At 47.2% G+C, this 15028-nt stretch overlaps 1 protein-coding gene across 1 annotated transcript in view; it reads left to right on the forward strand.

Annotated features, from left to right (window-relative positions):
- ppp4r1l (protein phosphatase 4, regulatory subunit 1-like) overlaps positions 1-15028 on the forward strand; it is a 66925-nt gene that overhangs the window by 2297 nt on the left and 49600 nt on the right. Inside the window, 1 exon segment of the mRNA XM_086005189.1 lies at positions 4171-4303. Within this exon segment, the coding sequence (XP_085861315.1) occupies positions 4171-4303 (133 nt within the window).

The following is a 15028-nucleotide window of genomic DNA, read 5'->3' on the forward strand; positions in this document are numbered from 1 at the left end:
ACAATTGGGTTAGTTATAGTAACTATGCTGCTACCCCAGCTGAGATCTGTTAATTCGCCATGGATGCAGTCTTGAACCTGGGTTCGCTCTGTCTATTGGAGGCAGTACCATACCTGATGGTGTTTTTGCATGCTGAGCACTCGGCTGAGCCTGCCATCCACCGCAAAACAACCCAAACAGGGATGAACAAAAAGCTCCTCTTATGTATAAACCCCCCCCCCCCCCCCCATTCAAATCCAATATTGGAACAGCCTAAAAAACGTACAGGTATCCTGGCAAATACTGGGAGTTTAAATTATGTACTTGCACAACTTCAAACTTATCGAACCATTGCAATATTGTACAAACATCTTGTAACTGATACATAGTTGCATTCGAGTTAGCACATCACTAGTGTTATCTATCTTGCTCTTGGGTCAAGATTGCTGTTCGAAAAATGCCCTTGGTTATAAGGCCTGATGATAGCAGCCACAAGCAGACTGTAGCGTGATGTTTTTGACTTGACATTATTTTAATTCTGGCGGAAATCATTTAATATAAATATAACACCAATTGGCAAATCTAAGCTTCTGTCAGTAACAGACGTTGGCCATTTTATAGCTGCTTATTTGATGCAGGAGCATCTATTAATCAAAATGACGGCTTTGTGTCACTGAGTTAATTACTGAACTTCCATACTGTGCTGTTCAGCAGTAGAACTGCAGTTTGCACTCCTCAATCTCCACACCCCCAGATCCTGACTGCATCTCCAATTAGGTTTCACCTCCTGCCACGGCACTGAAACAGCCCTTATCAAAGTCACAAATAACACCCTATGTAATTGTGACTATGGTAAACTATCCCACCTCGTCCTTCTCGACCTGTCTGAAGCCTTTGACACTGTTGACCACACCATCCTCCTCCAAAGCCTCTCCTCTGTTGTCCAGCTGTGTGGGACTGCACTCTCCTTGTTCCATTCCTAACTATCCAGTTGTAGTCAGAGAATCCCCTGCAACGGCTTCTCTTCCCGCTCCTGTACCGTTAACTCCGATGTCCTCCAAGGTTCTATCCTTGGACCCCTCCTATTTCTCATCTACACGCTGCCCCTCAGCAACTTCATCCGAAAGCACATTTGGTTCCACATGTACGCTGACGCCACCCAGCTCTACCTCACCACCATCTCTCTCAACCCCTCCACTACCTCTGATTTATCACGCTGCTGGTCCAACACCCAGTACTGGATGAACTGAAATTTCCTCCAATTAAATATTAGGAAGACCAAAGCCATTGTCTTTGGTCCCTGCCACAAACTCTGTTCCCCAGTCACCAACTCCGTTTCTCTCCCTGGACAATGTCTGAGGCTGACTGGACTGTTCGCAACCTTGGTGTCTTATTTGACCGAGTTGAGCTTCCAACTGCCTCTCCTCTCCATCATTGACTGCCGACTTCCACCTCTGTAACATCGCCTCTTTCTGCCTCAGCACATCTGCTGCTGAAACCCTCATCCATATCTTTGTTGCCTCCTAAAATCAACGATTCCAACGCTCTCCTGGCTAGCCTCCCACCTTGTACCCTCTAAACTTGAGCTCATCCAAAACTCTGCCCGTATCCTAACTTGTACCAAGTCCCATTCACTCATCACCACTGTTCCCTTTAAGCAGCGCAGCCTTGGGACCTCCCGCGCAGCCAAGCCTCCGGCTTTCCAGTACAAAAAACCGCGTATGCGCGGTATTTTGAATGGGCCGCCCAGCCTCTTAAAGGGGCCGCACACACACAAAAAAAATGAGGGAACATTGCTCATCACCCCAGTGCTCACTGACCTACATTTGCTTCCTGACCTCGAATTAAGACCCTCCATGGCCTCGCCCCTCCCTATCTCTGTAATCTCCTACAACCCTCCGAGATCTCTGCGCTCCTCCAATTCTGGCCTCTTGCGCAGCTCCGACTTTCTTTGCTGCACTATTGGCGGCTGTGCCTTCAGCTGCCAAGGCCCTAAGCTCTGGAATACCCTCCCTAAACTTCTTTCCCTCTCCTCCTTTAAGACGCTCCTTAAAACGTACATCTTTGTCCAAGCTTTTCGTCACCTGTCCTGAAATGTCTTTAAGTGGCTTGGTGTCAAATATTGTTTGGTAACTCCTGTGAAGTGCCTCGGGACATTTTACGACATTAAAGGTGCTATATAAATGCAAGGTGTTGTTGCATTTGCTGGAGGATTGCCCCTGGTGGAAAGGAGGTTCTCAAATACCAGTTAGAAAGACATGGGGAAACTGATCGCAAGTCCCAGTACACTCATCTAGTCAGAAATGTGATTTAAGGAGGGAAGAGAATTGTACAGTAACTAACTGGTTGAATGAGGCTGAGAGAAAATGTTAACTGCTAAATTTCTAGCAATAATGTAACAGTCCCTGATGGGTTGAAAGAACCTGCAACAGCTGAATTGAATTTGAAGCAAACACATTTTAAAATTCTGTGGTGTGCTTCGTCCAGTCTGTTAATCAGGATGTGACTGACCTTAGTCAGCAATCCCAGCTTTATGCAAGGGAACGAGTGAAAGGAAGTTCAATTATGGCACAAAGATTTAAAGGAAAGGGTTTTTTTTTTAAATGACTACACCGGGTGATTTGAATGTGTAATTCGCAGCCACAAAGCAGACTCCATAAAGTGTCTGGAAATGGATAGCTGCTGGAAAAATGAAAGTCAGAGAATGCATATGGGCCGAGAGTAGGGTTGGATTAGATGGCTTATAGAGGAAAACAGTGGCAAAGATTTGGTGGGTTGAATGGTCTGTGTCTGTGCAGGAATATTCTATGACGAAGTGCTACTGCAAACTTTACATGCTAGAACACTGTAAAATGCAGATCTTTTTAATGCAGCATTTTAAAACAAAAGGACAAAGATGCTAGAAAAATGTGCTTGAACATTTAATTTATTATATATCAAGCTGACCATTGGATTGTGTGTGACATTGTGCTATTCTTCAGTACAGTGCCCTCCACAATATCAATCCTGCAATTTCCAAAAAATGTACTGTATCTTTTTATTCTGTGCACAGATCACACACAAATGTAGGGGATATTGTGTTCAAGTTAACACTGAAAAATGTGTACTTGATGCCAAGACTGGCTAGGAAAGCTTTTAGTGGAGTGGAGGCCCCCTTTCGGACTTGAGCATATAACCTAGGCCGACCCTTCAGTGAGGGAGGGCTATGTTGTCAGAGGTGCCATCTTTTGGGTGAGATGCTAAATCCCAGGGCTGTCTGCCTGTCTGTTTGGAGGGATGTAAAAGAAGAGCAGCGAGTTGTGGTGCTGACCAGCAGGTCATTTATGTCTTGTTGTTTGTGGCTTATTGCTGTGTACAAATTGGCTGCTGCGTTTGCCTACATAACAACGGCACTTCAAAAAGTAATTAATTCATTGGAGCTTTGGGACATCTTGAGATGTGAAAAGTGTTTTATAAATGCACTTCTTGGGCCTTTTGAAATCTGTTGGCTGTAGTCTCCGGTTCATGCAGGAGGGGCTGTGAGCTAACTGATCAACTGTTGCAGCACCAATTTATCTTACTGGCAGGGGAACTGCGTTGTGAAACCAAATAGGGCTGTTAGCTTGACTCCACAGATAATCAAAAGCAGATAATGGGAGCACAGATAATTGAGGCGATGTTGTATGTGCATGGACCTCTTGGGAGTTGTGGCAATCTATTTGCAAGGGGACTACTAACCAACATGTGCTGTGGAAGGAGGTTTAGCATTGGGGCCAAGTTTCAAAAACTTCTTTCCATCTCAGTTCCAGACACCAGCAAATCCTTGCTGTTGGCATTCTGAGTTTATTTCTGTATTGCAGACACTGCCCTCTTTCTCCCCGCCCCCCCCCCCCCCGGGTTTTCCCTGTGCTTCCTCCCCTTTCTGAACTACATAGTACGTCACCTGTCCTTTAGATATGCAATACCAATACTCTAACCAGTATACCAGGCAGATTGCAGCTCGACTACTTTATTCACCCTTCCATGGTGTGAGGTGTCTTTCCTTGCTGCTTTGTATCTTCCTGCTGAGAAACTGTGGTTGACGCCCTGCATTATACAGACCTTTGTCACATCTTATTTGGACGTCAGGCGCTGGGACTGTTTTGCTTAAGCTTTGTTTGAAGTGAGCTATGTCGATGATCTAGAATGACGCTGTTTGTTCTTGGCTTGCAGTTGGGTTCGATGAATACGGCTCAGACTGTGACGGAATACGGATAACCTCATTCCTGGATTTAGCAAATCAAGATGAAATGACCCCCCTTTCCAGACTGGAGAAGTATGCTGCCAGTGACAATGTGTTCAACAGGTAAAGCAAGCCTGCTTGAGCTGTACTGCAGGGATGATAAAACTGTGGCAAACCAGCCCTGAAAGCCAAGGCATCTCAGTCCTATAGCAAAATACTGCAGATGCTGGAAATCCGAAATAACAACAGAAAATGCTGGAGAAACTCGGCAGGTCAGGCAACATCCGTGGAGAGAAATTTGAGTTGACATTTCGGGTCAAAACTGGAAAGGAAATAAAATAGATCGAAGGCAGGGCTGCGATCAAACAGAAGAAGTAAAAGAGACATTAAAAGGTATTCAAAACCAGACGAGATGGTAATAGGCCAGTGGAGACAAAAGACAGCTGAGATTAGGTGTGAAGTGTACTGGCAGGATTAGAGACAGCTGCCAGGTGGGAGAGAGGGGGGGGGGGGGAAAAGGAAAGGTGGGGGGGGGGGGTGCGGAAAAGGAGGACCCAAAACAAAGGGGTGGAAAAAAATATAAGTAAAAAAAGTAATAGGGGCTGAGGTTATCAATATCATTTTAATTCACCGCTCCATTCCCACTTGGACCTCACCGTCCTTGGCCTCTTTCATTGTTCCACGGAAGCTCAACGTAAACTCGAGGAACAGCACCTCATCTTCCGATTAGGCACTTTACAGCCTTCCGGACTCAATATCGAGTTCAACAATTTCAGATCATAACCTCTGCCCCTGTTACTTTATTACTTATTTTTTTCTACCCCTTTGTTTTGGGTTCTCCTTTCTCCTACCTCCCCCCCCCCCCCCACCTTTTTTTTTCTCTCTCCCACATGGCAGCTGTCTCTTATCCTGCCAGTACACTTCACACCTAATCTCTGCTGTCTTTTGTCTCCACTGACCTATTACCATCTCGTCTGGTTTTGAATGCCTTTTAATGTCTCTTACTTCTTTTGTTCGATCGCAGCCCTGCCTTCGATCTATTTTATTTCCTTTCCAGTTTTGAAAAAGGGCTTCGACCCGAAACATCAACTCAAATTTCTCATGTAAGAAGTCACACAACACCAGGTTATAGTCCAACAGCTTTATTTGAAATCACAAGCTTTCGGAGCGCTGCTCCTCCGTCAGGTGAAGTGGAGAAATGCATAAAGACACAGCTTATATAGTCAGAGAATAATGTCAGATGTTTACAGGTAATCTTTCCAACGGCCATTTATCACACCTCGGCAGAGAGATAATCACAGCAATCAAAGGCGTGAATGGTGTCCAAACAGGTCAGTCAGGAAAACATTACATCAAAGAACAATGAGGTGGGGTCACAAGGGGGCAAATATTGCAGATGCTGGGGTCTGTATGAAAAACAAAAAAAGACAAAACACTTTTTTTGCTGGAAATCACAGCAGGTCCGGCCGCATCTGTGTAGAGAGAACAAGCCAATGTCGACTCGAGTCTGGATGACCCTGCATCAGGTGGGGTTACATGTAGCGTGACATGAACCCAAGATCTCGGTTGAGGCCGTCCTCATGGGTGCGGAACTTGGCTATCAGTTTCTGCGCGACGATTTTGCGTTGTCGTGTGTCTCGTAGGCCGCCTTGGAGAATGCTTACCCGAAGATCGGAGGCTGAATGTCCTTGACTGCTGAAGTGTTCCCCGACTGGGAGGGAACACTCCTGCCTGGTGATTGTTGCGCGGTGTCTGGTCATCCGTTGTCGCAGTGTCTGCATGGTCTCGCCGATGTACCATGCTCCGGGGCATCCTTTCCTGCAACGTATGAGGTAGACAACGTTGGCCGAGTCACATGAGTATGTACCATGTACCTGGTGGGTGGTGTCCTCACGTGTGATGATGGTATCTGTGATGATGACCTGGCATGTCTTGCAGAGGTTGCTGTGGCAGGGTTGTGTGGTGTCGTGGTCGCTGTTCTCCTGAAAGCTGGGTAATTTGCTGCGAACGATGGTCTGTTTGAGGTTAGGCGGCTGTTTGAAAGCGAGTAGTGGAGGCGTGGGGATGGCCTTAGCGAGGTGTTCATCGTCATCGATGACATGTTGAAGGCTGCGAAGAACATGGCGTAGTTTCTCCGCTCCGGGGAAGTACTGGACGAAGGGTACTCTGTTGGTTGTGTCCCGTGTTTGTCTTCTGAGGAGGTCTATGCGATTTTTCGCTGTGGCCCGTCGGAACTGTCGATCGACGAGTCGAGCGTCATATCCCGTTCTTACAAGGGAGTCCGTCAGTGTCTGTAGGTGTCCATTGCGTTCCTCCTCGTCTGAGCAGATCCTGTGTATTCGCAGGGCTTGTCCATAGGGAATGGCTTCTTTAACGTGGTTAGGGTGGAAGCTGGAGAAGTGAAGCATCGTGAGGTTGTCCGTGGGCTTGCGGTAGAGTGAAGTGCTGAGGTGTCCGTCTTTGATGGAGATTCGTGTGTCCAAGAATGAAACCGATTCTGAGGAGTAGTCCATGGTGAGTTTGATAGTGGGATGGAACTTGTTGAGGTTATCGTGTAGTCTTTTCAGTGATTCTTCGCCGTGGGTCCATAGGAAGAAAATGTCGTCGATGTATCTGGTGTATAGCGTTGGTTGGAGATCCTGTGCAGCGAAGAAATCTTGCTCGAACTTGTGCATGAAGATGTTTGCGTATTGGGGTGCGAATTTGGTCCCCATGGCTGTTCTGTGTGTTTGGGTAAAGAACTGGTTGTCGAAGGTGAAGACATTGTGGTCAAGGATGAAGCGGATGAGTTGTAGGATGGCGTCTGGAGATTGGCTGTTGTTGGTGTTGAGTACGGAGGCTGTCGCAGCGATGCCATCATCGTGGGGGATACTGGTGTAGAGTGCCGAGACGTCCATCGTGGCGAGGAGTGTTCCTGGTTCAACTGATCCGTGGGTGCTGAGTTACTGTAAGAAGTCTGTAGTGTCGCGACAGAAGCTGGGGGTTCCCTGTACGATGGGTTTCAGGATGCCCTCGACATATCCAGAGAGGTTCTCACACAGGGTTCCGTTGCCTGATGCGATAGGACGTCCGGGTGTGTTGGCTTTGTGTATCTTTGGGAGGCAGTAGAAGTCTCCCACGCGGGGAGTACGTGGGATGAGAGCGCGTAGGATGCTTTGAAGGTTCGAAGGTCTTGATCAGTCTGTTGAGTTGGCGGGTGTGTTCTTTGGTCGGCTCTGCGGGTAACTGTCTGTAGTGTTCCTGGTTGTCCAGTTGTCGGTATACTTCTTTGCAATAGACCGTTCTGTTCTGTAGGACGATGGCGCCTCCTTTGTCTGCTGGTTTGAGGACGATGTTGCGGTTGGTCTTGAGAGCGTGGATGGCGTTGCGTTGTGCTCGGGTGACATTCTGGACTGTCTTGAGTGCGGTTGATGAATCTGGCGTTGATGCATCTCCTGACAGCTTGAGCATACATGTCAAGCTTAGGGCAGCGACCCTCCGGAGGGGTCCAATTTGACTCTTTCTTCTTCGGTCGCTGCACTGCGGATCCCTCTGTCTGCTGTTCCGGATCATTGATTGTCTCATTGGGTTCGCTGCTGACATCTTGGGATTTGTGGAAGAATTCCCAGAGCCTCATTCTCCTGATGAATTCCTCTGTGTCTGCCGCGAGACCGATGGGGTCCATTTTGGTGGTGGGACAGAAATTGAGCCCTCGGCTGAGAACTTCAATTTCATCTGGTTGAAGGGTGTGGTCGGACAGGTTGACGATGGATTTCCCTGTGGTTTCAACCGTGGGAGGCTTGGTTGCTGCTGGTGATGCCGAGTTTCTCAAGCTTCCTGTTCTTGGTGTGCATGCAGGTAGCGTAGTTCCGTTGCCTTGTTTGTTTGGCGGTGTCTCGTAGCTGGTCTGCTGTGTCCTGAGCACAGGCTGAGAACATGGACTCCATCTCGGTTTCGAGGTTGCAGCGTCTGCTGTAGAGCTGGTGTACGAGATGGTTGAGGAATGTGCGAGAGGTACGACGGCAGAACACACCTGCCAACTCAACAGACTGATCAAGACCTTCGATCCAGACCTTCAAAGCATCCTACGCGCTCTCATCCCACGTACTCCCCGCGTGGGAGACTTCTACTGCCTCCCAAAGATACACAAAGCCAACACACCCGGACGTCCTATCGCATCAGGCAACGGAACCCTGTGTGAGAACCTCTCTGGATATGTCGAGGGCATCCTGAAACCCATCGTACAGGGAACCCCCAGCTTCTGTCGCGACACTACAGACTTCTTACAGTAACTCAGCACCCACGGATCAGTTGAACCAGGAACACTCCTCGCCACGATGGACGTCTCGGCACTCTACACCAGTATCCCCCACGATGATGGCATCGCTGCGACAGCCTCCGTACTCAACACCAACAACAGCCAATCTCCAGACGCCATCCTACAACTCATCCGCTTCATCCTTGACCACAATGTCTTCACCTTCGACAACCAGTTCTTTACCCAAACACACAGAACAGCCATGGGGACCAAATTCGCACCCCAATACGCAAACATCTTCATGCACAAGTTCGAGCAAGATTTCTTCGCTGCACAGGATCTCCAACCAACGCTATACACCAGATACATCGACGACATTTTCTTCCTATGGACCCACGGCGAAGAATCACTGAAAAGACTACACGATAACCTCAACAAGTTCCATCCCACTATCAAACTCACCATGGACTACTCCTCAGAATCGGTTTCATTCTTGGACACACGAATCTCCATCAAAGACGGACACCTCAGCACTTCACTCTACCGCAAGCCCACGGACAACCTCACGATGCTTCACTTCTCCAGCTTCCACCCTAACCACGTTAAAGAAGCCATTCCCTATGGACAAGCCCTGCGAATACACAGGATCTGCTCAGACGAGGAGGAACGCAATGGACACCTACAGACACTGACGGACTCCCTTGTAAGAACGGGATATGACGCTCGACTCGTCGATCGACAGTTCCGACGGGCCACAGCGAAAAATCGCATAGACCTCCTCAGAAGACAAACACGGGACACAACCAACAGAGTACCCTTCGTCCAGTACTTCCCCGGAGCGGAGAAACTACGCCATGTTCTTCGCAGCCTTCAACATGTCATCGATGACGATGAACACCTCGCTAAGGCCATCCCCACGCCTCCACTACTCGCTTTCAAACAGCCGCCTAACCTCAAACAGACCATCGTTCGCAGCAAATTACCCAGCTTTCAGGAGAACAGCGACCACGACACCACACAACCCTGCCACAGCAACCTCTGCAAGACATGCCAGGTCATCATCACAGATACCATCATCACACGTGAGGACACCACCCACCAGGTACATGGTACATACTCATGTGACTCGGCCAACGTTGTCTACCTCATACGTTGCAGGAAAGGATGCCCCGGAGCATGGTACATCGGCGAGACCATGCAGACACTGCGACAACGGATGACCAGACACCGCGCAACAATCACCAGGCAGGAGTGTTCCCTCCCAGTCGGGGAACACTTCAGCAGTCAAGGACATTCAGCCTCCGATCTTCGGGTAAGCATTCTCCAAGGCGGCCTACGAGACACACGACAACGCAAAATCGTCGCGCAGAAACTGATAGCCAAGTTCCGCACCCATGAGGACGGCCTCAACCGAGATCTTGGGTTCATGTCACGCTACATGTAACCCCACCTGATGCAGGGTCATCCAGACTCGAGTCGACATTGGCTTGTTCTCTCTACACAGATGCGGCCGGACCTGCTGTGATTTCCAGCAAAAAAAGTGTTTTGTCTTTTTTTGTTTTTCATACAGACCCCAGCATCTGCAATATTTGCCCCCTTGTGACCCCACCTCATTGTTCTTTGATGTAATGTTTTCCTGACTGACCTGTTTGGACACCATTCACGCCTTTGATTGCTGTGATTATCTCTCTGCCGAGGTGTGATAAATGGCCGTTGGAAAGATTACCTGTAAACATCTGACATTATTCTCTGACTATATAAGCTGTGTCTTTATGCATTTCTCCACTTCACCTGACGGAGGAGCAGCGCTCCGAAAGCTTGTGATTTCAAATAAAGCTGTTGGACTAAAACCTGGTGTTGTGACTTCTTACATTTGTCCACCCCAGTCCAACTCCGGCATCTCCACACCAAATTTCTCATCTCAGTCCTAGATGTGCTTCTATTTCTTATTCACTGGTTTGTCCTGTTTGTATATCCTGGGCCTGGAGGTTTGGCTGTTTTCAGCACGTTGCCTCTTGGTAGCCAAATCCTAAATTGAAGCGGTAAAATCTGAATATCAGCAGCGTGGGATACATGGGAAGATGGGTTTAAACATTATATGTGCTCCCTCCCTGCCTCCCCCCCCCCCCCCCCCCCCCAAAGCTCCATGGTACACACTTGTACCCCCACAAAGATGGATAACTTGTTCACCCCTTGCTGTATTGGATTGGTGTGGGAGACGCTGCTGCTTCAATAGCTTACACTCTAGATGTTGCGTATGTTTCGAAACATATTTATTAACATTAAAAACAAATTGTCAACTAAAGTGTGTGATTGAAACACTGACAAATTCAAGGCCTTGGCTTTAGGGAGGGATTTGATGTGAAATCGCCTGGGTGTATTTGGTGTCAAGGACTCTGCCTTTGAGGCAGGGCATGAACCCTGATGTTTGACTAATCAATGAAAACTGTCTGCACTGTGTTTGATAATGGGGCTGTTGATGGTGGATTATTGCCTAAAATTAATATTAGCTGTTACTAATGACCAGGCCTTTTTGATACTTCTGACTGCTGTACAGAGGGAGGGTAAGCTTGAGATGTGTATTCAGTAGAGGTGTATATTGTGTAGGTGTTGCGCCAGATGTACAGGAATGGACTGGCCACTGTAATCCTCCTAGCTGGCCCCAAAGTTCATCAGGGCTGGATATTTAGTTTTAACTATTTATTTCATAATTCACAAATGAACAAAGGCAGAGAGGAAAACTGGACAAAGGTTAGAAAATGTACAAACTGAGCCAACAGTAGATAGTGATCAGCCAACAACGGTGAGTGTTACATCAAAATGATGCAGAGGGGAAATTGGTGGCGCGCAGTCATCCAGCATTAGAACAAAAATGTTTATTGATACAAGAGTAAAATATTCTTAGGTTCTGGATGTGTGTGCGTTTAATGCAGTATCGACATTTGGTTAGAGGTGGTAGATTTCATTCACAAGTTGCCTCTGCCAGTATCTGTTCATTTATAGTTTTACATTTTTTCTCAAAACTTGAGTGAAATTTAGCATACAACCTATTGGGCTCTCAGCCTTTTTGCAGAACTTTCCAAAGATAGACTTTAGGTGGGGTTAGTCATAAGACTTGCTGGCATCAGTGGTCGATGCAGGTTTAATGAAATATTGTCAAGAACTGGAAAAGGGAGGGTGGAGTGTCCCATACTGAGGTCAGCAGAGCTAACCAGATAAGTGAAAGCTGAGATGTTAAACTATGTATATAAAGGGTATATCTGGAGCATTATGGCAAGGTAAATAAAACAGCAGAACAAGGGCACAGACCAAAACTGTTAACAGGGCAATTCAGGACTGATGTGTAGAAGAATTTCTTCACACAATGAGTAATCAATACTTGAAATAGATGTTTGGGTAGGGTATTGAAGGTAAAACCATTGGAGGCATTCAAGAGCCATTAAGTGTAGTGACTGGGGCTCTGTAGGCATTTTTATCTGGTTAGCAAGTTAAGGTGGTTTCCCTTGTCTATTTAACTTGCAATCTCAAAAAAAGTTTAAATGTTCGTTTTGACCCAAAACAAACCAACTGCTTCTCAGCCCTGTTTGTGTTCCTTGCCGTGGAAAGTTCTCGTTGGCTTGCTCCCTATTCATGCAGCCATTGGGAGGAGGAGCACAATATCCTTAAACCATTGCCCATTTGAAACCCTCCAACTATGTCGCAGAATCCCCAAGAACTGCCTGTATAAGTTGTGCTATTCACTGATCTCAACATGCAGATTAGAATAAAACGGATCTCTGTTAGTAAAACACTTGGGGGTGGGGGGGGGAATTGGGATGCTTTGCGCAAAGCAACTAGCACCCGGACGCGACGTCGCTCACGCCTCCCGCAAAATTCAGCGAGAGGTCAGTGGCGGCGCTAACCGGTAACGCCACGATCTTCGGGAGCGCCCCCTGACTTACCGCCGGCCGCTATGTCCGACGGGGTCGGGGCCTACCTGTGGCTGGGGAGGCGCTATTTTAAAGGCGAGGTATGGGGTGGCAATTTTTGTTGCTGGCTGCCTGCCAGCACCTGCCTGTGCTCCCATGAACGGCCTCCTCCGCGGAGTGCTGGCTGCGCTCCAGGAGCCTGGCACTTTTCTTGAGTGCCGGGCTCTTTTACCAGCACTCCCGATCGCCGGGGGGGGGCCCAGCTGGGCCCTGGGTCACGCTGCGCAAGGCCTCTCCCCTTTAAGAAGGGGAGGAAGGCCTGCAATGCTGTGGCGCGATGTTGACTCTCAGTGCCCCAAGAGGGATGCGGGGCGCTTCCAGTAGCACCCCGCTTCCTTCTTTGGGTGCAACCACTCAATTTCCAGCGCGGGGCACTAAAAGTAGCACCCCAGCGAAGTTAGCGGGGCGCTACTCAATTTTTAGCCCAAGATGCTTATTTGTATCTCTTTAAAATATGTTCCATATCTTTCTTTACATTTAAAAAGGGGGCTCCTCCACTGAGCCCTATGGATGACTGATTTGTGTGAAAGACATTGGAAAATGCATCACCTATTCAGCTCCAAATGTTCTTTCCAGATGCAACCCAAGTTTGGAAGAACAAATTCTATGCAAAGAAAGAGCTTTGAGCTCCTTTCAGGACCTCGGGACATCTCCAAGCGCTTCACAGCCAATAAATTATTTTGAAGTGTAGTCACTGTTGCATTGTAGGAAAACACAGCAGCCAATGTCCACGCAGCAAGGTCCCACAAGCAGCAATGAGATACATGACCAGGTAATCTGTTTCCTTGGTTGTGTTGGTGATAAATGTTGGCCAAGATCCTGGGAGCACTCTTCAAATAGTGCCATGGGATCCTTTACGTCCACCAGAGGGAACTGCGACATCGATTTAACTTGTCATCCGAGAGACGACCCACTTGGCAGTGCAGTGCCGGGCTCCCTCAGTGTTAGTGGAATGTCAGCCTGGATCATATGCTCAGGTCTCTGGAATGTGGCTTGAACACACGGCCTTCTGACTCGGAGGCGAGAGTGCTACCACTGAGCCAAGATTGATACCTGAGTATAATTGTAGTGCTGTCTGTTGACTTTTTTTAATATATATAGTTTAAGTGGAAATAGTATGAAAATGTAACACACGTACCTTTTATAATCCTAGTGTAGAACACTGCCCTCTTCCTTTTTGTATGCCTCCTCTCTCTCCTCCCCCTTCCACCCTCAAACACATTACTGCTTGCCAAGTATGAGAAGGTGGTATTTATCTAGTTACATTTTTGTTTAAAAATAAGTTCTGAGACTTGTAATTTTTTTGCCATTCATTTATCTTGCATTGCTGTTAATATTCCTGTACAGATGTTAATCGACTGTTCTTCTGAAATGCACTCATTGCAGAAACAAACCATTGCATAGACACAGTCGGTAGCAATACTCGACACAATGCAAAATCCTGTTTCATTCATTTTTAACTCAATATATGGGTATTCTCATGTCTATAAAACCCTGCAGGGGAGGTACTTCGATGTGCTGAGCTTCCTGACTTGCCTGAGCCAGCAGTAGGATGTGCTCGGCGCAGGTCAGGCAGATGCCCCTCGAAGCAGATGATTATGAATTAGCATTGCCAGAGGCCTGGGTGCAATTTGCCTGCTTTGTGTCCGTGCTCGGGAATGCTGCATACTGTAGCGAAACCTAAAAGGAGGGGGTGCATAACGCATCCCTTCATCACACGACTTGTCTTCATGTGCTCCTTTGTGTAGCTTTCCCTGAGGGACTCCCTTTTTAAATTATTTGTTCTCCCACCTATGACAGCTGGAATGTTCTGATTTGCAAAACTAATTGCTGCATTTTAAATCTGGTTGTGTTATACATAGTTTGGCTAAGTAGATGACTATTGAAGGCTGATCCAAATTACACTAACCTTCTAGTAATTTGACCCTTATTGCACATCTCCACTGAAGTATTCATGTGACCTCCAAGATCTTAAAAGGGAAGGAAAATCCCCATTGATTCATCTGCCTTTTTTTAAATGAAGAAGCACTTTGGACTCTGAACCAGAAGGTTGTGGGTTCAAGTCCCATTCCAGAGACTTTTGTACAAAATCTAGGCTAAGACACCAATGCAGTGCCGCCTTTTGGTTGAGATGTTAAACTGAGCCCCTGTCTGTCCTCTTCGGTGAACATAAGAGCCCATGGCACTATTTTGAAGAAGAGCATGGGAGTTCTCGCTGATGTCCTGGCCAATATTTATCCCTCCATCAACATCACTAAAACAGATTATCACATTGCTGTTTGTGGGCGCTTGCTGTGCACAAATTGGCTGCGACGTTTCCTACATTACAATAGTCACTACACTTCAAAAGTATTTCATTGGCTGTAAAGTGCTTTGAGACGTTCTGAGGTTGTGAAAGGCAGTATATTGATGCAAGTAAGTCTCTTTTTCTCTTTTTTTCTCTTTCTCTTCCCCCGCCCGCTTCTCTCTTCCCCCCCCTTTCCTCGTGCTCTCCTTCCGACTGTGTTTTGCCAGCAGTTTCTATCTTAATTTCTGAACAGGACTGCAGGCTTTGTGTTTTTTCATTTTCTCACCTCTTCCTTTCATTGTCTCAGAAGGTCATTTCATCATTTGTCAGTCTCCTTTTTTTAAAAAAACACAAAA

The sequence above is a fragment of the Somniosus microcephalus genome, chromosome 13 (assembly GCF_052327205.1).
Source record: "Somniosus microcephalus isolate GS21.2 chromosome 13, FLI_Smic_1.0, whole genome shotgun sequence".
NCBI classification, from domain to species: Eukaryota; Metazoa; Chordata; class Chondrichthyes; order Squaliformes; family Somniosidae; genus Somniosus; species Somniosus microcephalus.